This window comes from Bos grunniens, chromosome 19 (assembly GCF_055505025.1).
Source record: "Bos grunniens cultivar Pamir isolate PY7600 chromosome 19, Bosgru_T2T1.0, whole genome shotgun sequence".
NCBI classification, from domain to species: domain Eukaryota; kingdom Metazoa; phylum Chordata; class Mammalia; order Artiodactyla; family Bovidae; genus Bos; species Bos grunniens.
In genome coordinates, this window is record NC_141183.1 from 42,650,611 (window position 1) to 42,673,059 (window position 22,449).

Here is a 22,449-nt window from a genome sequence, read left to right on the forward strand (position 1 = left end):
GCGCGCTCGGGCCTGGCGGCGGCGGCGGCCCCTTTAAGCGCCCCCGCCCCCTCCCGCCCGCGCTCCCGGCTTCCTTTCTCCGGGAGGCGCGGCGGGCTGGGCCTGGCGGCGGGGCGGGTGTGCGGGCCGCCCCTCCCCCGGTGGGCCGGGCCTGCGCCGCTTCCTGCAGGAGCGGCCCGGAGCCGCGCAGGGGGCGGAGAGAGCGAGCGGCGGCGGGGCGGCGCGGGGCGGCGCGGGGCGGAGGGCGCCCGAGGGCGAGCGGGCGGGCGGGCACGGCGGGTTCCGGGCCAGCCCCGGGGGCGGACGGTTGGCCGGGCGCGCGGAGCCTAGCCGGGGCCTTGCCGGAGCCGGGCCGGGCAGCAGGGGCCGCCGCCGCCCGGGCCCGCCGCCCGCGCCCCCCACGCTGGCCCAGAGGGCTGCGGCCGCGTCGCCGCTGAGGATGTCCCGGAAGGGGCCGCGAGCGGAGGTGTGTGCGGACTGCAGCGCCCCGGGTAAGCGGGGCCGGGCTGGGGGCGGGACCGTGCACCGAGGCGCCGCCGGGCGGGCGCCGGGGCCTGGCGGGCGCGCCGTGCGGGGCCGGAGGGCGGGGCGGGGCTGGGGGCTGCGGTCTCCGGCCTCGGGTCTCGGCCCCCGCCTGGGCCGCTGCGGAGCCGCGTCCTTGGAGGGAGGGCCGCTCGGGGGGCCGCGGTTTGCTCGCGTCCGTGGACCAGCGAGGAAGGACATTCCCGGCGCCGCCTCCCGCCCCTCAGCTGGCGCCCCCCACCCTCCCCCGCTCCCCCCGCCTTCCATCTCTGGATCCAAACGGAAGCGCCAGCCTAGGGTGGCCAGGAGTACTGGCGGAGGCCGGCCGGGCTTCGGAGGTGGGGGCGAGTGTGGTTTTGTGTCATCTCAGGGCCACCCCCGCGTCTTGCACCTGCTGCTCTCGTGGTCTGCGCGCCCGTAAGGGTGGCGGAGGGCAAGGGGCAGAAAGCGGGCAGATGGGCCGGGGTGGGGTGGGGGGTTGTCTGGATTCTGTTTTCTCGGGAGCAGACGGCGGGGTGGCTTCTCCTAGGACTCCCTGCCCCTGGCTCCCAAGGCTCCTCGCAGGGCCTGGTGTTCAGGGCCACCACAGGCTTGGGCATCGTCCCCTGAGGTGTCCGCAGGCCTGGTAACGGGACAACGAGCCTCAGCTTTTCCTGTGCTCTAGTAAGGCCTGCTTGGAAGATGGGCTTGGCCATACCCCAGCCTGGGCACAGACCTCTCTCCCTGTCCCCTAGCCCAGCCTGACCAGAAATGGGTAGGAAGCATGCGGAGGGGTGCCTACATTCCCGGGACCCACCTGGCTTTGTGGCCTGCCTCCCGGCTGTATTTTCCGTGCTGTTTCCCTTCTTCCCACCGAGTCAGGTCCAGGCTGATGTGAAACCCCCCTGACCTGCCAAGGAAGTGAGGAGAAATGACCCGGAAAGGCTGCTCCCTTCTGATGCTGGGGGATACTGCCCGTGATCGGCTCCGCAGCTGGCTTGGGGAAACGAAGCCCTGGCCCTTGACCATCCTCTCTTTAGAAAAGGAGCTATCTCCCTGGGAGACCTCCGGGCAGGCTCAAGAGGGGGGGCGGTCCATGAACTCCAGGAGGACTCTGGGCACAATTAAGTGGAGAGTGTGGGGTGCCGTTTTGTGGCCCATAACTTCCTGCCACCCTTTGGACAGGCCCAGGGCTTCCCTGGTGGCTCAGTGGTAAAGTATCCACCTGCCAATGCAAGAGACCTAGGTTCAATCCCAGGGTCCGGAAGATCCCCTGGAGAAGGAAATGGCAACCCACTCCAGTACTCTTGCCTAGGAAATCTCATGGAGAGAGGAGCCTTGGCGGGCTACAGTCCATGGGGTTGCAGAAGAATCGAACACGTCTTGAGAGAGTAAATAACAACAGGACCCCAACAGGTTGAGACCCACAGATGCTCTGGTGGTTTCAATGGCTCCAAGCTTGAGTGTTTGGGCACTGTGGGAACCCGGCAGGAGCATGGTGGTCTGGGTGGCTGTGACCCTGAGGCCTCCTCTCAGGGCATGTCATGGTCTAGAGGGCCCTGAGGAAGCTGTGTGTCCAGGGATGTGGGGTGTCCTTACCTCTGGTTAGTTAGAAACTACTATTTCCTGCCCCCCAACTGCAGGCAGGTCTGGGGGATTAAGGGCTAAGAGGAGAGCTTGCCTTCTGTGTGTTGGTCCGAGGCTGTTCTGCCCTTCTGCCCGCCTACCCCTCTGCCAGGCTGCCCCTCTCCCCCGCGGAGGAGGGAAGGAGCGTTGGTGGGGAGGGAAGGTGTGGCTGGGAGGGGGTTGCTTAACAGACACTTTATCGTGGAAACCTGGATTTTTGTGTTGCCTTTGTTTCTAGCTTACTCTGTGACTCATGGCAAGACTTTTCTAAAACATGCTGAGTCTCAGTTTCCTCAACTCTGAGGCCAAGAAGTTGGAGTAAAAATGGTTTTTGAGGACCGTCCCATCTCCAGTCTGCGGTCCTGATTCTGGGCAGGGGGACATAGGGCAGCATTAGCAAGGCAGTTGTCCTTTCTCCATTGCCTTTGACTACTTGATTAGAAGCTTCTGTATGCCCAGTGGGCATGGGCAGGAGTGGTGTGTCTCTCATGTGTTGGGGTGCCTGGCTCCTATCCCCGGTCCTCATCCCACAGAGTCCTGTGTGCTCCTGGGAACCCCCTCCCCCCACCCCCACCTCGGCCCCGATCCAGAAAGCAGGTCAGGAGGAGGCAGGTGCTGAGGTGAGGATGTGAAGCGTGCAGGGTGCTGATAAAGTCTTGTTCACCCCAGCACCCAGCATGGTTTCTAGCACAGAGCAGGCATTCCCCCAAGGGATTGGAGGCTTCTCAGGACCCTGACTTCTCCTTGGGGCATTTTTCAGTCTGGGACCTAGAACAGCCCAGGTTCTAGCCCAGCTGGAGGGAAACTAGCAATTTGGAGCCCCCTCATTGGTATGTGGTTCCTACCTGAAGTCGTAGGCTTCTCACCGTATTCAGAGCCCTGCAGACCCAGCCCTGGGAGTGGGGTCATGGTCTCTTTGTGATTGGTTAATTTGCGGGGTCTTGAGGTAAAAGGTAAGATGAGCCTGACCCCAAAGAGCTCCATCCTCCTCCCAGGCCTGGGTGCATGAGACAAGTCTGAGTGTGTTGTGAGCATGGCACGGCTGCCGGCCCTGGCGGCTGGTGCTGCCTCGCCAGGCACCGTCTGTGACTGCGCCTGCCTTGGGAACGAACCCTGGAGGATGTGTGTCTCCCCTGTCCCGCCCGTCCACTCTGCCTGCCGCACAGCCAGCTCATCTCTAAGGGCCTGCCTCTTGCGACCTGGGCCCCCGGGCAGCCCCCTGGCTCAGGCAGCCCCTGGCACAGACGTGAAGCCCTCACAATGCCCATCTTAACAGGCATCTTGAGTGAGCAAGGCTGGGCACCAGCTAAAGACATCTGGGAACCTGCAATCTCATTTGTCTCTTCATGATGTAAATTGTGGGCTGGGGTGAATGCTGAGCTTTTTTCTTTCACTGAGGTGCAGCTTATGTACCCTTGGAAAAGGAAATGGCAACCCACTTCAGTATTCTTGCCTGGAACATCCCATGGACTGAGGAGCTGGAGGGGGTACGGCGGGGGGGACCTACAGTCCATGAGATTGCAGAGAGTCAGATACGAGTTAGCACACACTCACAACTTCTGTACAACCAAGTGCCTGTATCCTCCTCTGTAACCTGATGAGTCTTTACCTGTATACATACATAACTCTGTAGCCACAACTCCGATCCAGAAGTAGAGCACGCCCAACACTCTACAGGGCTTTCTGTGTCAAGGCCCGCCCCCCGCCCCCACAGGGAACCGCCATTGTGACCTCTGTCCCCATGGAGTAGATTACTCTTGCCTGCTTTCAAGATGATGGGCTTCTCCCTCTTGCCTAGGTGCCTAGATAGGAAAGGCTAGCTACTGGCCCCAGAGACCACTGATGGCTTTGGGTAGTGGTATGAATTCCCCCTGGAGAAGGCAATGGCACCCGACTCCAGTACTCTTGCCTGGAAAATCCTATGGATGGAGGAGCCTGGCAGGCTGCAGTCCATGGGGTGCTAGGAGTCGGACACAACTGAGCGAATTCACTTTGACTTTTCACTTTCATGCATTGGAGGAGGAAATGGCAACCCACTCCAGTGTTCTTGCCTGGAGAATCCCAGGGACGGGGGAGCCTGGTGGGCTGCCATCTATGGGGTCGCACAGAGTCGGACACGACTGAAGCGACTTAGCAGCAGTAGCAGCAGCAGCATGAATTCCCCTTAGGAGAGGCGTCCATGGGCTTGGTGCTGGTTCGCATTATTCCAGGACTTCTGCCACTTGGCGCACACACGGGACCCCTGCGCCCCAGCCCCACCCGCCACTGCCAACTGGGCGGGGAAACTTGGCAGATGTTGAGGAGGTGGCCGCACCCCCTAACCCTCACGTTCCCTGTCCTTTCTGCCCCGAGTTTGGTCCTGGAAGCCTTTTAGAGGGCACGGGTCCCTTAATCTCAAATTGCAGTAGCCATTTGACTTTCAGAACCCCTTCCTGGCCTTTCAGCTTCGGAACTGGCCTAGGTGGGGCATGGGGGCACCTGCTGTGGGAGGCCCAGACCCCTTGGGCAGAGGAAGTAGAGAGCAGAGTGACCCATTTATGTCACCCAGAACTGAGCTGGCACCGTTGTGCCCCAGACCAGGGCAGGATTCCCCTGCCCACCTGGTTCAGGTCACTGTAGGAGGGAAGACCCTCCGCCAGGCTGGGAGAGTGGAGAGCTGGACCCCTTTGCCCAGATCCTGGTCCCTGCCGCCTTTAAGGGTTACCGTGTCAGCTCTGGTGCTGGATGGCTGGCCAGCCCGTCCAGGCCTGGCTCCTCCGGGAGGACCATGGTCTTGGGGTGGAGGCCTCAGAGCGGCCCATTTATGATCCTGGCCTGGGCGGCTCCCTGCTGACAGGAAACCCCACCATTTCAACAAGAGGAATTTGGGCTGCGTCATTTCCAGCTTCCTGCCTGGGCTGGCCGGAGGTGGCTAGCAGGCAGACCCCTGACCCAGTGGGGTTTGGAGCGGGGGAGGGAGCTTTCCATGCCTGAAGGCCAGACGGGTTGGGTCAAGCCAGCGCTCCTGTTTGCTCTAGGGCTCCCCCTCTTGGCAGAGATGGTGGCCCCCAGAGTCAGCCTCCGATGAAGCTGGGTGGGGGCACCTGCTGCACCCCTCTGCCCTGTTTTGGGGGCAGATCCCTAAAACCCAGACCCAGAGAGCGGGGCTGCTCCTTCCTCTTCCTGTTTCTGTGCTGCAGAGAAGACACCATCGCAGCTCAGGCTGCGCTGACTCAGTTTCCTCACAGCCCTGGGGAGTGCTGATGGACGTCCTCGCAGGGAGGGGCCTGAGAACTGCCTTCTGCTTAGAGAGGCTCTCATCACCCCTAGCCTGTCCCCTCCCCCAGTGGGGACCACTGTGGACAATTTGAGCACTAGGGGCAAGGCAGAGAGCCAGCCCCCCACCCAACCCCCCAGGATGGGGCTTCTGAGACGGGCAGGGGGCTGGGCAGAGCAGAGAGTCCTGGGAGAGTGGCTCCCCGCCCCCACTCTCCGGCCACACACAATGGCTGCTTTCTCCCCATGACCTTTCTGCAGCCTGAGCTGTATGCAGCTGTCTCCTCCCCCTCCCGCAAGGGGCCTGGGGTGGGAGGCATCTCTGCTGCCCTTGAGAAGGACCCCAGGAGCTCCCACCCTTCTCTGGTCCCTCTGCTTGCTTGCAAAGCTCACTTCTCAAAGAGTAGAGAGTGACTCCCAGGGCTCTTGCCCACTTGGGGTCACTCACTTCGGGGCTGCAAAAGCAGCTGGTGTGGACATCTAAATACCTGGGTTCACATCCCAGCAATCCCCCTCATGAGCTGGGTGGCCTTGACTAAGCACCCTAACATCTCCGAGACACGGGTTCCTTGTCAGTGAAGCGGGTTAGTATTTCCCGCCTTGCCTGACAGTTGTTAGAGGCGCCATACTGATGGCAAACCCAACTGGTCCCCAGTGGGTGCTCGGGCAGTTTTAGTTCCTTTGCCCCCTCCATCCCCCTTAAGCGGGGCTCCAGCTCACCCATCAGTGATGGTCGTGGGAGGCTGCCATGAAAAGGCCTCTTACTGCCCAGGTGAGGGCAGACGCGGGCACCCCTGGAGGGTGTGATGGGTCAGACAGGTGGGCCAGTGACTCCAAAAGAAGCCTGGGTGCGGAGAGTTGTGGCACCGGTCCGGACACAGGAGTGTCTCTGGGGGTGTGGCATGCAGTCGTTGGGGACTCTTGCCTCCCAGGGGCAGGGCTAGGGCAGCAGTCTTGTTCCCTGGAGAAGGACTGTGGTCCTGGCACCAGTGGTTGCAGCACAGGAAGCTATGCCCACTGAGGAGGCCCTGGGGACCACACCTCCCCAGGGGGCAGAGACGTGTAGGAGAGGGCTTGGCTCCGTAAGTGGCCGCTGGAGCAAGCCTTCGGGGAGTCCCTCCCGCCCTCCTTCAGAGCTCAGCGCCCTCCTCAGTGGCCCAGCTCCCCAATCCTTAGGGGACTGAGTGTGCAAATTGTGCGTGGAGAGCTAAGCACAGTGCAGGTCCAGGGCCGTGCTCGGGAGGCTCAGCCATGTCTGGCTGTGGCTGACCCTTGTCCCTGCTCACCCCGCAGACCCCGGCTGGGCCTCCATCAGCAGGGGTGTGCTGGTGTGTGACGAGTGCTGCAGCGTGCACCGGAGTCTGGGCCGCCACATCTCCATTGTCAAGCACCTCCGCCACAGCGCCTGGCCCCCCACCCTGCTGCAGGTACCCGGGGTGCTTCCTGTCTTTACCATAGGGCATGCTGAGCGCAGGCACACTTCCCCCGTGCCCACACACACAGCTGCCTGGGGCCCCCCACCCACAGCAGAGCCTAGTCCTGCCCCTTGCCGCCTGGGCACAGAGACAAGGCCACCAGGACTGGAGCCACACAGACCTGGGTGTTCACCCTAACTCTGCCACTCCTGAACGTGCAGTATGGAGCTTAACCGCTGAGAGCCTCAGCATACCCACCACGACCCCTGAAGTGCTCAACTGGACCCACATCCTTGGATGGCCAGACTGAGTTGGGGGTGTGACAGTGCCAGGCACACAGTAGGCCTGTTGGTGCCGCGTCCAGTCCGGGACTCGGAGGTGTCTGCTGGTACACAGTGGGCATGCTCACTCTGGTGCCTCCTGCCCACAGATGGTGCACACGCTTGCCAGCAACGGGGCCAACTCCATCTGGGAGCACTCCCTGCTGGACCCCGCGCAGGTGCAGAGCGGCCGGCGTAAAGCCAACCCCCAAGACAAAGTCCAGTGAGTTGGGCGTGAGGGGTGGGGGCTGCGGCCGTGTGGTCGGGACACGAGCCTGGGAGGTGGCCGGGTGCCTGACCTCTCCCACTCTGCTCCCCGTTTCCTCCTGCGTGCCCCGTGCAGCCCCATCAAGTCCGAGTTCATCAGGGCCAAGTACCAGATGCTGGCTTTTGTGCACAAGCTGCCCTGCCGGGACGATGACGGAGTCACCGCCAAAGACCTCAGCAAGGTTTGTGGGGCACCTTGGAAGGGGACCGGACCCATCCTCACCCATGATGCCATCCCCACTGAGCCCTAGGTCCCCAAGGCAGCCAGGTCAGGCGAGAACAGTGGGCACAGTGGAAGGACAGGATTGCATGCTCAGGCCACGTGCGATCAAGGCCCCTCTGCTCCAAGTGCACACGGCAAGGCTAAAATCATCCAGCCGCCACCCAAGAGCCAGAAAACGTTGGGCAGAGCCTCCATTTTCTCATCTGTAAAATGGAAAAGAAAGAGTATCTACCTCGTGGACAGTGTCTGTTCTAAGCCGAGCGTACTGCATGCTCGCGGTCGGTCAGTGGTGACTGACTGCAGCTGTGATTCCTGGGCATGAAGTGCAGCCCTCAGTCCTCCCTGACAACCTGCCTGCAGCCAGGTCCTGGGAGCTGGCCAGAGTCCCGGGGGCCTGGACCAGGTGCTGTGGCGGGGAGGTGGGGGCACACACCCATTTACTGCACACTGTGCTCCTTGCAGCAACTGCACTCAAGCGTGCGAACGGGCAACCTGGAGACATGTCTGCGCCTGCTATCCCTGGGCGCCCAGGCCAACTTCTTCCACCCCGAAAAGGGCACCACACCTCTGCATGTGGCTGCCAAGGCAGGTCAGACGCTGCAGGCCGAGCTGCTTGTGGTGTATGGGGCTGACCCTGGCTCCCCAGATGTTAACGGCCGTACACCCATTGATTATGCCAGGTAAGGGCCAGCCAAAGGGTGAGGCTTGGCTGGGTGTGGGCAATGGACTGCTGCTGAAGGGCTGAGCCGTGTGACCTCCCCACAGGCAGGCGGGGCACCATGAGCTGGCGGAACGGCTAGTCGAGTGCCAGTACGAGCTCACTGACCGGTTGGCCTTCTATCTCTGTGGGCGCAAGCCGGGTGAGCAGAGTGTGGGGCGGGCCTGGCAGGGCCAGGCAGGTGGGACCCAGACACACCCCAGCAGCAGGTGCCATGGTGACAAGAGCCCGCTGGGGAACAGTGTTGCTAGGCAACTGGCTCCTGTGAAATCGCTGCAGGCTCTGGGCTGCAGCATGTTGGGGTAGGGAGTGGGGGTGGGCATAACTGCAGCCAGTTCCCAGGGCCCTTGGGGGTAGCCTGCCCTCCTCCCTTCCCCTGTCCCTTCTGGGTGCCAAGTCCTGCTCATGGCAATGGGGTGGGCTTCTAGCTGCTGAGGCCACCCAGCACCAGTGACTTAGCATTTTTATTTTTATTCAGATCACAAGAATGGGCATTACATCATCCCACAGATGGCAGACAGGTGAGTGCCCACCTGATGCCCCTTCCCAGAGGCTGCTGGGTGCCATGAGGATGCCCAACCCCCAGAACCCCCACCCCCCAACTCTTCAGGCTTTAGGGACCTTGCACCCCTGCCCCCACCCCCCTTCAGGGGTTGGAAGCACAAGCCTATCACAGTCTGGTCTTCACTCCCTAATGCTGGGCCCCAAGGCAGGTAAGAAATGTCCACTCAGCCTGTGGCCAGCAGCCTGACCCCCATGGCTGTCAAGCACATAGGGCTTGAGTGCAAGAAACAGCCCCCCAACCCCCAGACCAGGAACTCTGGGTTCTGTTAGGGGCACTGACCCCAACTGTCAAATCTTTAAACAGATTTTTGCTCTTCAGTGAAAACGTGGTGGACCCCAGGAATTTGACTAACTTTGGGGTTCTGCCAGGCTTCTGTGGTGTGCTCAGAAATCCGGCAGGGGCTGGGGGCACAAGGCCAGGAGAGGTGTTGTCCACCCCTTGTGTGAGAGGCCCCAGGAGCCCAGGCAGTGGGGGACGCGTGCGCAGGATGGGCGCTGGCGCCACCTGGTGGCTGCCCGTTGTGGCCGAGCTGTGCTTGCTGGCCAGGATCTGGAGAGGCTCCCTCCTGCTCCGAAGCCCACGTGGGCAGACAGCCCTAGTCAGGCCTGGATCCCTCAGGTCCCTCGAGCCCCCGATCTTCTCTGTTCTGAGACCCCCAAGACTCCCCCCGTTTCTCTGGTCTGACTCTGCCTGGTGTGTGTGTCTGCTTGTGTGTGTTCGTGTGTTGTAAACACACATAGGCGGGTTCTCGATGAGATGCTAGCTGAGCACCTTTGCGGGGCCAGCTCTTGCTGGCCCTGGAACACAGAGGTACCTCAAGCGTGATCCGGGTGCTTAGGGGTATCACCATCCCAACAGGGTGGCCAGGGCCCTAGTCAACTGCAGCCCTGTGTGGGGAGTGCGGCCAGAGAGGCAGAGGCACAGACGTGAGAGTGCTGTGCGAGGAGCTGCAGGCAGACCATGAGGCTGGAGCATGGGAGAGGCAGGGAATCCCTGGAGCAGGACTGGACGAGAGGTGGGGGGGAGAGAGTGGCTGGTGCTGAGCCCTGACGTGAGTTGGGACTGTCGAGGGAGCAGAGGGGCTCTGACATGGAGGTGTGGAGTCTGCTCTGCCACTGGCTGGCTGTGTAAGTGCAGACAGGCTCCTTAACCTCTCTGAGCCTTAGTTATCTTTCTGGGCTGTTAACATTAAATAAGATAGTACATGCAAAGCATTAAGGCTTTTGGGTTTGTTTTTTTTTTTGCCACGCCACACGGCTTATAGGATTTTGATTCCCCAGCCAGGGACAGAACCTAGGACCCAGCAGTGAAAGTGCTAAATGCTAACCACTGGATCACCAGGGAATTCCTTAGCATATTTTTAAAGTGAGCTTTTTGTTGAAGTGTGCCATACATACCCTATTATTGAAAAAGTTTCTAAGGCCAGAATGGCGCAGCCGGATGTGTCCACAATGCCCTGGCTTGTGGCTGAATAGAGGATTGCAGGGGCAGGACTGGACGCAGGAAGATGGGTGAAAAATGCTGCCAAAGACCAGGCAGGAGGATGAAATGGCAGCACCTGGGAAGGCTTGGCCATGGCCTGAGGATGCAGGAGGCTGCAGGGCACTCCTAGGAGCTGACATTTGTGCAGGGCGACTGGGTCACGCCAACCGCTGAGGAGTGGGCTGGGGGAAGACGAGCTGGGTTTGGTACACTCAGGTCTGGCATGCGCACGGAGTTGGGTCTGAGTTTGGCGCGGGAGTTTGTGTGCCTTGCTCCTGGGTAATTGCCACCTTGTCCTGTTCTTTCCTCTGCTGCCTCCTCTGGACTTAGATCTCGGCAAAAGTGCATGTCTCAGAGGTATACGTGCCTGCTCGGGGGCAGGCCCTGGAGGAGGGGCGGGGCAGAGAGGCACTTGATGTGCAGCACCTGGGGTGTCATCTCCCTGGGGTCCCTGCATGTTTGGGAGGTCACTGGCAGGGGCCTGGCTGCCTCTCATATCTGGCCTCTCCCCTCCTCCCTGTGCCCATCTCCCTCCTTCGTCTACAGCCTGGACCTGTCCGAGTTGGCCAAAGCTGCCAAGAAGAAGCTGCAGGCGGTGAGTCTGCTCAGACAGGGAGCCCCCATCCCTGACCCTCTGTTCCTGTGACTGCCCCACCCTCTAGTCTCCCCAGTCTCCTGTCTCCCACCTCCCACTGTTCGTCTGTGACTCTGACTCTGCCCTCCTATGGCTCCCAGGGGACTTCCTGAGTCTCTACCCTCAGGGGCACTAACTGTCTGCCCTGGTCTCCCTCTTTCTCCCACCTCAGAGCTGGGCAGACAGACCCCTGTCCACCCTGGTTTCCAGTTGAGACGGGGGGAGAGCTGGGGAACACAAGTCGTTGCCCACATTGTACAAGGCCCTGGGGCACTGGCTCGGTGGGCACTGGGGCTGGCTGAACTGACAGGGCCCGGGTCCCCTTCTCTGCCTCCAGCTCAGCAACCGGCTTTTTGAGGAACTAGCCATGGACGTGTATGACGAGGTGGATCGAAGGGAAAATGACGCTGGTGAGCCAGGAGGGCATGGAAGTCTTCGGCAGAGGGGATGGAGGCCCTGCCAGTCAGGGAGGGCTGGTGCCTGGGTGGCTCTTTCGCCAGGACTAGGAAGAGGTGCCTGGCTTGGTCTGCTTGGCAGGCCTGCCCGTGAGCCCCGCCAGCTGGGAGCCCAGCGGCCCCAGCCAGTGGGCAGAGCTGCCGAGCTGGAGGCAGCCAGCCTGCTCCTCTCCCCAGCCCCTTGGACTGGGGCTCCTCTCCGCCCAGCGGCCGCCCTTTCTGGCTCTCTCCTGAGCCCTGCTCCGCCCCTCCATCCCTCCTTCCTGGCTATAGCAGATTCCAGCCCAGAGGCGGGAGGGAGTCTCTTCTGTTGTCAGTCCCCAGCTGGCCTCGCCCTGCCTTTCCCTGGCCCAAACTACTTGTGTTCTGAGTACCAGTGTTGGGGGCCCTTCGGGCCTGGGAAGGAGCTCAGAAGGCGGTGCTCTGGCCCTCCTGCCCCGGCCTGTCCCGCGGGCCCAGCCCCCGTGGACAGTCCGCCCCTGCCCCTCCCCCACAGTGTGGCTGGCGACCCAGAACCACAGCACCCTGGTGACCGAGCGCAGCGCCGTGCCCTTCCTGCCAGTGAACCCCGAGTACTCAGCCACACGGAATCAGGTGAGCTGGCTGGATGGGGCCTGGGGCCATCTCTTCCCTTGCTGGGTCACCACTGCAGGGCCCTGCCCTTCCCTTCCGGCAGGCAGGCCATTGTTTGCTGCTGGTCCCCACTCCTGGCCGAGGCCTTGCCCTCGCCTCTGGCTCGCCCTGGCCTCTGGCTCCGGGATGTGGGAATAGGGAGGAGGCAGTTCTTTTGAGCCCTCGGTGAGCAGCCCCTGGGCGCTGCCCAGCCTCTGAGAGCTCCCCCCAGGCCCTCCACGTTTGTATCACCCTGGGCTGGGCTCCTTGGATGGCCTGGCTGCTTTGTCCCCAACGTCTCGCATCAGCCACATGGGCCTCCTCACACCAGCCCGGCCCTGCCTCCCTCCCAGGGGCGACAGAAGCTGGCCCGCTTTAACGCCCGGGAGTTCGCCACCTTGATCATCGACATCCTCAGCGAGGCCAAGAGGAGACAGCAGGGCAAGAGCCTGGGCAGCCCCACAGGTGGGAAGGGCACGGGCGCCGCTCCAGGGTGCGCTCCCTCCCGGGTGGCGCGGTGCACAGGCTGCGGCCCTGGGCCCTGAGTGACAAGCCTGTGCCCTCAGACAACCTTGAGCTATCCACGCGGGGCCAGAGTGACCTGGACGACCAGCACGACTACGACAGCGTGGCCTCGGACGAGGACACAGACCAGGAGCCCCTGCGCAGTGCTGGTGCCACGCGGAACAACAGAGCTCGGGTCCGAGAGCCACCCCAACACCCCCCCCCCCACACTCCTCATATCCTGGGGCCCTAGCGGCAACGAGGGGGCTGACTGGCCCATCTCCCTCTGCAGAGCATGGACTCCTCAGACCTGTCAGACGGGGCTGTGACGCTGCAAGAGTACCTGGAGCTGAAAAAGGCCCTGGCTGCTTCCGAGGCCAAGGTGCAGCAGCTCATGAAGGTCAATAGCAGCCTGAGTGATGAGCTCCGGAGGCTGCAGAGGGAGGTGAGGAGGGGGCTCCCGGGCCCGCTGGGTGGGGAAGAGGCACGCTCCGGGAGGCGGCGGTGCTGCCCGGGGTTTCTGACACCCCTCTCACTCTCAGATCCACAAGCTGCAGGCCGAGAACCTGCAGATCCGGCAGCCACCAGGGCCGATGCCCACACCCCCCCTCCCCAGCGAGCGAGCTGAGCACGCACCCGTGGGGCCTGGCGGGAGCACCCACCGCAGGGACCGCCAGGCCTTTTCCATGTATGAACCAGGCTCTGCCCTGAAGCCCTTTGGGGTCCCGCCCGGGGACGAGCTCACCACCCGGCTCCAGCCTTTCCACAGCACCGTGAGCCGCCTGCGGGCCCCAGGGGGGGTGGGGTGGGGACAGGGTTGGGACCAGCACAAGGCCCCCTGTGACCCCCCTGTGCCACCCCCAGGAGCTGGAGGACGACGCCATCTATTCAGTGCACGTCCCTGCCGGCCTTTACCGGGTAAGCAGGGCCTGGGAAGTGGGTCCATTCCCACAAATAGGTGGCCCCAGCGGATGCCAGGCTCTGTGCGGGACACTGGGCACAGGGTGACCGGACACACACGGTCCCAGCCTCGCTGAAGGGAAGCCGAAAGGCAGGGGGGTGGGGAGGAGGAGACTGACTCCAGCCCTGCCTGGGTTTCAGATCCGGAAGGGGGTGTCGGCCTCAGCTGTGCCCTTCACTCCCTCCTCCCCACTGCTGTCGTGCTCCCAGGAAGGAAGCCGCCACACGGTAACGAGCATCCCCAGGGCCCAAGGGAGGGACGGGCTGAAAGAGAGAGGTGTGCTGGTGAGGTGACGGGGGTCCGCGAACACACCCCTGACCTGCCAACCCCGGCCCTGTGCCCTCCAGAGCAAGCTCTCCCGCCACGGCAGCGGCGCAGACAGTGACTATGAGAACACACAAAGTGGGGACCCGCTGCTGGGGTGAGGCTCCGTGGGGAAAGGGGATGGTGGCCCCTGAGCGTCCGTGAGGGTGTCTGCAAGGGCCCTCACTCACGGCTGGAATCCTCCTCCCTCTCTAACCCCAGCCTGGAAGGGAAGAGGTTTCTGGAGCTGGGCAAGGAAGAGGACTTCCACCCGGAGCTGGAAAGCCTGGATGGCGACCTCGACCCTGGGCTTCCCAGCACGGAGGATGTCATCCTGAAGACGGAGCAGGTCACCAAGAACATTCAGGAGTTACTGCGGGCGGCCCAGGAATTCAAGCATGACAGGTATAGAGGTGGGCAGAGGCTCACGCGGGCCTCTGGGGTGTTGCAGAAGACAAGGGAGGGACCAGTGCTGTGCTGTCCTGGGACCCTTCCCTCACTTGCCCTCCCCCCCACTGCCCAGCTTCGTGCCCTGCTCAGAGAAGATCCATTTGGCTGTGACTGAGATGGCCTCTCTCTTCCCGAAGGTACAGGGGCCAGAGAGGGGACCTGGAGGGGCGGGGGTGCCTCAGGGTGGGGCGGGTGTGGAGAGTCTGACGGCACTGGCCTAGTTGGATCCCTGGACCCTTGGGGTCCCATCATGGCTCGTGGTTGGTTTGACGTCCAAGGCCCGACTCCTCCACAGAGGCCCGCCCTGGAGCCTGTGCGAAGCTCGCTGCGGCTGCTCAACGCCAGCGCCTACCGGCTGCAGAGCGAGTGCCGGAAGACGGTGCCCCCAGAGCCTGGCGCTCCCGTGGACTTCCAGCTGCTGACTCAGCAGGTGATCCAGTGCGCCTACGACATCGCCAAGGCCGCCAAGCAGCTGGTCACCATCACCACCCGCGAGAAGAAGCAGTGACCACTGTCCCCAAACCCTCACCCGCACCCTGGGACCTCACTGGCCGTGGGAGCTGGGCCACTCCAGACACTCATCCCCACCCCCACCGAGCCGCCGGCCCAAGTGCCCTTAGCGCTGCCACTGTTCCCGGCAGCCAGGTGCCCTGGTGCCCGTCCCCCTTGAGCCCCCAAGGATGGGGAGGTGAGGTGGCAGGAGCTTCTGCCCCCACATTCCATGCACCCCTCCCTGTACATAGCCCCCCTACCCCTCTAGCGTGCAGGGGCCTGCAAGGCGGCACTCCCAACCCCACGCCCTCGGGGGCACCCTCAGCCAAGGGTTGGGTGGGGACACTCCAAGTGGGGCAGCTCCCCTGATGCACCCCACCCCCATGAGCCAGTCCAGCCCTCCTGGGGGCTGAGCGGGGGGGGCATCCCCCCTTGTACATAATACCTGTGGATGTCCCCACCCTGTAGCCACCAGCCCCCTGCTGCTCTCTCCTCCAATGCCAAACGGCCCCAGCTAGGGCACAGGCCCCAACCTGTGTTCCCGGGGTCCCCAGCAGCAAACACTGGAAAAGTCTAATCTTTTTTTTTTTCCTCTCCTCTCTTCCACTCCTTAATTTTAACATTGTGGTAACTGAGTGTGCCTGCGTGTGAGTGTGCGGGGCGGCAGTGCCGTTCCAGAGGCCTGGCCCATCTGGGGTTTCGTGAGGGGTGAGGGGACCAGGGTTGGGCGTTGACCCCCCCCCCCCATCCTGGGGCCAGGGGCTGCCGGAGGGAACCAGCTGGGTCCTGCCCTCTGCCTCCCCTCATTGCTCCCCCCCACTCATACCCTCTATGAACTTAAAGGAAAACCACTTTGCTCCATCTCTCTTCCCCTCCCTTATGGAGGGGGAAAGTGCCGGCTGGGGCTGAGAACTGAGCACCCGAGCCTGGGGCTGGCTCCCCGGGGTCCCCGACGAAGCTGAGAGCCCCTCCCTGTGACCTCCGAGAGGCCAGCGCCTGCGGTGTCTGGGTCCCTGCAGCCTGGGGAGGCAGATGGCAGCTCCTACCAGCTCCTCTCCCTGCCCCACTTCTGTCCCAGGGGCCAGGCTCTACCTGTGTGGTGGTGGGTGGGCTGACTGTCAAGACGTGTGTCATGTACATTTGTATCAAAAATAAATAAGTGACCATGTGCCCTTTTCTGATGCTTTGGGAACTGTGGGAGGAGGGATCAGGGAGGTGCAGACATGAAATGGAGAAAGACCAACTTGGCAAAAGTATGTAGCCAGTGAAAACGGTGACTGCTGCAGCCCCCATACTGAAGGGGAGGGAAGCCCCTTGTCTTCTGTTAGCGGGGTCCTGCAAATAACGTTTCAGTAACTACCACCAGCGTCCTGCCACCTGGCCGCCCATGTTGGTGGAAGGGTCTACCACGTTACTAAAACCCAGGATCTGAGGCCAGGTTGGCAAGAGGCAGCAAGCAGAGGGTGCCTGACTTGATGCTATAACCCCCTCCCTACCTCAAACACGACCTACGTGACCTAGGACAGTGTCCCCGGCGGGAGTGAGTCAGTCTGTGTGGCAGATGCACAAGCTCAACTCCAGCCTCTACTAAAATAATTTAATAAAAACGGAGTTTTTGCAACGGAAGTTTGAAACTGCTCCTTTCTCTCTCCTCCCTCTGCCCAACCCCATTCCTCCCAGCAAACCACACACTAAGGATCAGCCAATCTGCCGCGCTCGGGCGTGACTGCTCCCTCCGGCCGCCAGGGGGCCGCCCCGCGCGCGGGCCACGTGGCGGAGGTTGCGGCCTCCGGCGGGGGGAGGAGCCGAACCTGCCACAGCGGCAGGGCTGGTGCAGGTCACTCGGAGCTGTCCCCGTCCGGGCCGCTGTCCGGCGTGGGCGGGAGGAGGGGTCTCCGGCGGGAGCGCTTGACCCGGCGAGGGGGCATGAGCAGCCTCCGCTTCAGCACAGCTATGGGCAGGAGGGGGAGCGGTCAAGGGCCGGGAAGAGCCCCGGGGGCGGGGCTGGGGGTGAGGAGGGCCATGTCTCACCAGCCACGGTGTCCCGGCTGTCCACCGTGGGCTCCCAGTAGATGCTCTCCCCGCGTCGGAAGTTTCGGTGCAGCCGAGTGCAGAGCGTGGCCAGCGTGAGCAGCACCAACAGGAAAGTCAGGGCCATGGCCGCCCAGGCGGCCTCCTCTGTGCGCGGGGTAGGGCCGCGGGCGGCCCTCGGTGGCCCTGCCGCCCGAGGGGCCGGGGAAGCCTGACCCGGACAGGCACAGCCCCCAGGACTGTTCTGCCCTTTGGGCAGCTGAACCTCCAGCCTGGAGCTGACATTGCTTCCTGGTCCCTCAGGCAGCAGTGGGCCAGTGGACACAGACCCGGCATTATTGCCTTCACCCTGAGATCCCAACATGGGCTGTCTGGCCTCCAAGCTCCCTGGGGAAACAGAGGGGAACCTCGGGGCTGAGGGTGTGGGCTGGAGACCAAGGGCAGCCCGCAGCCCACGTCTCCTGGCACCACTAGGAAAGAGCTGCCCATGTCCACTAGATGCCACCTCCATGCCGGGTGGCCGCCAGCTCCACAGAGTAAAGGCCAAAGCCGGGGCCTAAGAGGAGAAGAGACAGCAGTCACCCCCTCCCTGCCCAGATGCAGGCCAATGGCACCCAATGGCACCACCACCCTGAGCCAGCAACCCCATGACCGCCATGCCTGGCCAGCACCCCTCACCTGCACACACCCTCGCTGACTGCACAGCCTCCCTCTGCCCAGCGTGGGCACCAAGGAAGGGGGCCCAGGAACAGTGTCAGAACGGAACCCAGCTTTCTCTCTCCTCTGCTTCCGCCACTGCCTCCTCTTCAGCCAGTGGGCAGCCCGGGCCGGCTCCACCCACGCCATCTCCAGCGCTAAGCCCCATGCGGCCAGTACGAGGGGCTACGAAAGGAAGAGAGAACTGTTATAGCTAAGTCGAAGCTGGGGAGCAAGCAAGCAGAGGCCCTGAATTCCCCTTGCCCTGCCCACAGTGCTGCAGCCTCCACTGGTACCAATCACCTTTCAGCAAGCACTTACCCGATCCTGGGTGAGGGTGGAATCAGGGGCCAGTGAGGGCTGGGCCACACAAGTGTGGGCAAGAAGGGCAAGCTGGAGCTTCAGCCAGGGGTGGGCACAGGGGTGGTAGAGGAAGCTGACGTCCTCAGACTGCAGGAAAGGCATGAAAACGTCAAGCCGGGCCCAGGTCCCTCCTGAGAGTTCCAAGTTCTCCCATCCTGGGGAGCCAACTTCAAGGGACTCCCAGGATGACCAGATGACCCTCCCACCTTCTGGGCTCAGGAAAGGATCAAGAGCCCTGGATACTGGTGTGCATGCCCTCTTGCCTCTGAGCATTCCTTTCATCCCTCCTCTCCAAGCAGTGCCACCCCTCAAAGGTCATAGCTTCCACAACAACATGCATGGTTAACCCTGCCAGACTCAGACCACCCTCTTTAGCTATGTTCCTCTGCACCTGGCTCTACAGGTCCCCACCTAGGCTGTAACCACCCCCACAAAGAGAGACCAGGCCTTCTACGTATTGACCCATCTATATATATATTCAGTCTCCCCAAAGCATCCGAATACAGGGCACACAGGCAGCAGGTGCACAATCTCAGGATGGAAACACTTCAGTTATGAATCATTCTTTGATTGAGCTGACCTGATGCTCGTCATTTGTGCCGGAGGCTGTAGGAGATGCCAAAAGAGAACTCCTGGGCTCCGCTTGCAGGGAATACAAAGGAAACTCAGGGAAACAGGACTAATGCAAATGAACGAGCAAACTAATAAAGCTCAAAGTGATTAGCAGTTAAATTATGAGACGATTTCAAGCATTACACAAATTTGGAGAAGGTGATGAATAAATAAGGGCTAACGTGCTCAGGCAAGGTCTCAAGGGAGAGCTGACTCCTGCCCTGGGCCTTAAAGAAGGGTAGGGATGGATGGCAGGAGGGCAGGGAGCTGCCCCCCTTCAAGTCAGGTCAGGCCAGGTATAGAGGGGAAGGAGCCTCACACTCATGGGTGGTGAGCAGACCAACATGACTGAAGGGGAACCAAAGCTGTGGAGAGGTTACACGACGCTTACTGAACCAGGTAGAGCCAGAAAAACCAGACAGGGGGGTGGGGCCACGATAAGGTGGGAAATGAGGAGCCACTGGTTTCTGAACAGTTTGCAATGAAAAGGGCTGTTTGGGGAAAGGAAACGGATAGGTGGCATGAGCTCTTCTGGCTTGGAGATATTACAAGGATCAAAAACAGGTATTTCAAAAGGAAAACCAAAAGGACAGAGAAGCTATCCAACCACTGGCAGTGAAACACACAGGCACACAAGGTGAACCCAAGGTGTGGTCGGTAACCTGACATACACACACTCCTTGTTGTTGTTTACTTGCTAAGTCGTGTCTGACTCTTTTCGACCCCATGGACGATAGCCCACCAGACTCCTCTGTTCGTGGGATTTCCCAGGCAAGAATACTAGAGTGGGTTGCCATTTCCTTCCCCAGGGGATCTTCCCAGCCCAGAGATCGAACCCACATCTCCTGCATTACAGGCGGGTTCCTTACCACTGAGCCACCAGGGAAGCCCATTACACACTCACACACTCCTTACAGCTTCCTGTTTTCCAAAGTGCTATCCCACGCAATTTGTTTACTCCTCAAGGGGAGCCTGTGTGCGCAGCTGTGACCCCCCTGGGCTGTAGCCTGCCAGGCTCCTCTGTCCATGGAATTCTCCAGGGAAGAATACTGGAGTGGGTTACCATTTCCTACTCCATGGATCTTCCTGACACAGGGATTGAACCCACCTCTCTTGCATATCCTGCATTGACAGGTGTTTTCTTTACCACCAGTGCCACCTGGGAAGCCCATAATAACCACTAAGAACCTCTCTCACAGAAAAGCAGGGCCCAGATAAGTCAGAGACTTCCAAAGTCACACAGCAGAGCTAGAGCACAGGTTGTTTTCTCCTAGGACTCTCAACCCCCTTGCAGCCTCCTGCCCACACAGCTAGCTACTCATAGCATTCCTGACACCTCACTGCAGAAGACAGAGGCCTAAGCTCACTGTCCTAGGACTAAGAGCACTAAGGTCTCCTCCTGGAGTGGGGAGCAGTAAAGAATGGAGCTAGTGAGTAGAAGAGGTGGAGCCTGCATGGAGCTGGCTGTTTCCAGCACAGACCCCGAGGATGCCTCCTGCTTATACTCACCTGCTGTGGCCGCATCCGTGTGTAGGTCACTCTTGGTGACACCTGTACCAGGGAGACAAGAGAACTGAGAGGCCCCGGGGGACTCCGCTGGGGGGATGGGGGTGGGACACGACAGCAGGCCCGTGCTGTCACGTTGGGATGGTGACGCTGGTGACGAGGGCCAAAGGAACAAGGTGCTCAGAGGATGGCTGTGGAGGGCACCGCGAGGCCAGGGCGGGACTGCGCTACCCCTTCACGCTCCTCTCTCCCACCGCCCTCCAGGCTCCCACCTGTGGGGGCAGAGGCCACAGGCCCTCGGGACAACGGGCTCCCGCCTCCTCCGCCGCCGGTTCAGCCACCACCTGTGGGTTCAAGGCGCAGAAAAGCTGGGTTGTTTGGCCTCGGAGAGGGCTCTGCCCTCTCCCTCCCAGGCCCAGCACTCCAAGGGAGAACTCCGAGTTCCCCTCTCGGCACGCCCCTCCTTCTGGCAAAGCACTTGGAGACACCGGGCCGAAAGCTTCTCGGCAGCGGGTCGCCTTACCTCACGGGGACCCAGGAGTCCCGCCAGGGCGGCCAGGAGCAACAGCTGGGGCGGCGGCGGAGGAGGCGCCATCCCGGCCCGCCCCAGGCCGGCCTGCCGCCCGTCCAGCCAACAAGGGACCGCTTGCCGCCTGGGCCTGCCCCCGCGCACCCACGCCGCCCGCGTGCCCACGTAGACCCCGGGCTCGCGCGCGCGGGTCTGGCCCGACCCCAGACCGCGCGCCTCGACTCCCCGGGCTCGCGCGCCCCCGGCCTCGCCCCGCCCCGGCCTCGCCCCGCCCCCGACATCGCCCCGCCCCGCCCCCACGGCTCCTGGCGGCTCTCGCCGGGTCCCTGCCCCGCCCCGGGCCCGCCCACAGCCCGGGCCGCGCGCGCACGCGTCCGCCAGCCCAAGCCGGAAAAGTCATCTGGAAGCCGGTCTTCAGCTCACTGCGCAGCGAGACAGGCGGGACCACCTCCCTCCCCACGAAACTGGTCCCAGCGGGTCTCCGCGGCCTGCAGGGCGCAGCTGCAGCTCCTGGGTGGGATCGTGGAGCGTGAAGGAGGGCGGGAAATGGGACTCCTGTGAACTATGTGGCTCAGGAAAGGAGACGAGTCCGCTCCTTCGGCAAACCCGCTTCAGATTCATCATTATGACTGCCTCTGGAAGAGGGGCAGAATCCTGAAATAACAAGCTACGGAAAGGAGAGGGTCCCCACTGCTCCCCTCGCAAATAGCGCCCGAATCCGGAGGAGTCTCAGAGGGTCTCGGGCCTCCACGCTCCCCAGGCCTGGAAGTCTCGGGAAGCTGCAGCCGGGCTGGGGGCTGCTTTGTTGTCCACGTCCGCCTCCGCTTTCGTGATAAGCCCAACGGCGACCCGCCGGTGCCCGAGGAGACTTTGGCCACCTCGTGAGGTGGAGTCACAGGCCTCTCCCCCAGCAGGGTGCTCGGGCCAGACATTCCCCGCAGCGGGGCGCCCATCTCCTTGGCCCAGTTTGAGATTTTGAGGGAAGACGGGAAAGTGGGTGGAGAGTGAGAGCTGTAATGTCCAGCCTGAAACTTTGAAATCGAACAAGAGCGTCTCCCACATCCACCGCCCCCACCCCTTGTGACTTGCAAGGGGTATTTCTTACCCGCCCCCCGCGCTCCAGAGATTGAGCTGATGAAGGGACTCAATCCATCCCCCGCCACGGCCCGCTCGCGGGGTGACAGGCAACCCCCTCCAAAGGCACCCGAATGCATCTTTCCCTCCGGCTCAGGGGCTGTTTCTTTTGGGGAAGTCCTTCCTGGGGAGCGGTGTTGAGGGTTCCCTCTCCCTGCAGCCAGGATCCAGGGCAACCCCGTGCGTCGGCAGGGCGCTCTAATGCAGGCAAAGGAACGAGAGGTCCCTGGCCTTCTGAGCTCCCGCTGCAAGCCCGCTGTCGGGGCGGAACGCCTGCCCTGGCCCTCGCTGGCCCTGAGCCGGACCCTCTCCCGGCAGGAGTTATTGCGCAGTTGCGGGTGCCGGCGGGGCGGAGACCGACATCGAGGTCGGAGAGGACCACCGGTCCGGGCGACAGAGGTGCGGGTGATGGTTCCCGCTGCAGCCGCGCCGCGCCGCCCCGCCCCGCGGGAGCCCGGAGTCCGCGCCGGGAGCTGCGGTTCATTCGCTTCTCCCTTTTGCTGCTTCTCGGCAGCGGCCCCTGAGAGGGCAGTGACGCAGGGGCTCCCCGGGAGCCACACACCACGCGGGGCGGAGGGGTGGGGGCAGAGGATCCTGAGGCTCACTCCCGTCTGCCCCCACTCCTCCGCCGCCCACACTCCGCTCCTCGGCTCGCCTTCCCCACTCCCTTCCGCCTCGCCGGCGCGTCCTCGCTGCCTCTCCGTGGCCTCCGCTCCTTTCACCCTCTGCTCCTGCCTGTCGCAATCGCTGTACAAAGGGCCGGGGGGCGGGAGTGGGGGGGCGGGTGAGGGGAGC

At 62.4% G+C, this 22,449-nt stretch overlaps 2 protein-coding genes across 5 annotated transcripts; one reads left to right on the forward strand and one right to left on the reverse strand.

Moving 5' to 3' along the window:
• The first annotated feature begins 179 nt into the window (after nt 1-179).
• GIT1 (GIT ArfGAP 1) lies at nt 180-15,951 on the forward strand. 2 transcript variants are annotated; one of them, XM_086359947.1, is made up of 21 exons: nt 180-491; nt 6,676-6,809; nt 7,228-7,340; nt 7,461-7,566; nt 8,070-8,287; nt 8,373-8,467; nt 8,804-8,846; nt 10,703-10,729; nt 10,919-10,967; nt 11,344-11,416; nt 11,958-12,055; nt 12,427-12,538; nt 12,640-12,773; nt 12,870-13,022; nt 13,120-13,350; nt 13,442-13,495; nt 13,679-13,765; nt 13,886-13,959; nt 14,064-14,246; nt 14,365-14,428; nt 14,587-15,951. In XM_086359947.1, exons 1-21 carry the CDS (start codon nt 440-442, stop codon nt 14,797-14,799), a joined length of 2,313 nt encoding a protein of 770 aa, XP_086216073.1. In that variant the 5' UTR covers nt 180-439; the 3' UTR covers nt 14,800-15,951. The 2 variants fall into 2 exon arrangements, with proteins under 2 accessions (XP_086216073.1, XP_086216072.1); XM_086359946.1 differs by lacking the exon at nt 10,703-10,729 and having other exon boundaries at nt 296-491.
• A 414-nt stretch (nt 15,952-16,365) lies between these two features.
• Nucleotides 16,366-20,784, reverse strand: TP53I13 (tumor protein p53 inducible protein 13). 3 transcript variants are annotated; one of them, XM_086359955.1, is made up of 8 exons: nt 20,515-20,604; nt 20,264-20,335; nt 19,995-20,036; nt 18,454-18,479; nt 17,832-17,960; nt 17,493-17,696; nt 16,815-17,370; nt 16,366-16,734 (listed from the first exon to the last, which is right to left on the reverse strand). In XM_086359955.1, the coding sequence occupies exons 6-8, from the start codon at nt 17,658-17,660 to the stop codon at nt 16,622-16,624; spliced, it is 837 nt and encodes a 278-aa protein (XP_086216081.1). In that variant the 5' UTR covers nt 17,661-17,696; nt 17,832-17,960; nt 18,454-18,479; nt 19,995-20,036; nt 20,264-20,335; nt 20,515-20,604; the 3' UTR covers nt 16,366-16,621. The 3 variants fall into 3 exon arrangements, with proteins under 3 accessions (XP_086216081.1, XP_086216080.1, XP_086216079.1); XM_086359954.1 differs by having other exon boundaries at nt 18,454-18,515; XM_086359953.1 differs by lacking the exon at nt 18,454-18,479 and having other exon boundaries at nt 20,515-20,784.
• Nucleotides 20,785-22,449: the final 1,665 nt, after the last annotated feature.

Bases quoted from the DNA above. Each gene is read 5' to 3' on its own strand.
- TP53I13 (XM_086359953.1), bottom strand. From the start codon at position 20,586: ATGGCGCCTCCTCCGCCGCCGCCCCAGCTGTTGCTCCTGGCCGCCCTG. The intron at 20,037-20,263 runs GTGGGAGCCTGG...TCCCTGGTACAG, and splicing joins TGTGGCCTCTGCCCCCACAG to GTGTCACCAAGAGTGACCTA. The intron at 17,961-19,994 runs GTGAGTATAAGC...CCTTTCCTGCAG, and splicing joins CACGGATGCGGCCACAGCAG to TCTGAGGACGTCAGCTTCCT.
- GIT1 (XM_086359947.1), top strand. From the start codon at position 440: ATGTCCCGGAAGGGGCCGCGAGCGGAGGTGTGTGCGGACTGCAGCGCC. The intron at 11,417-11,957 runs GTGAGCCAGGAG...CCTCCCCCACAG, and splicing joins TCGAAGGGAAAATGACGCTG to TGTGGCTGGCGACCCAGAAC. The intron at 14,429-14,586 runs GTACAGGGGCCA...ACTCCTCCACAG, and splicing joins TGGCCTCTCTCTTCCCGAAG to AGGCCCGCCCTGGAGCCTGT.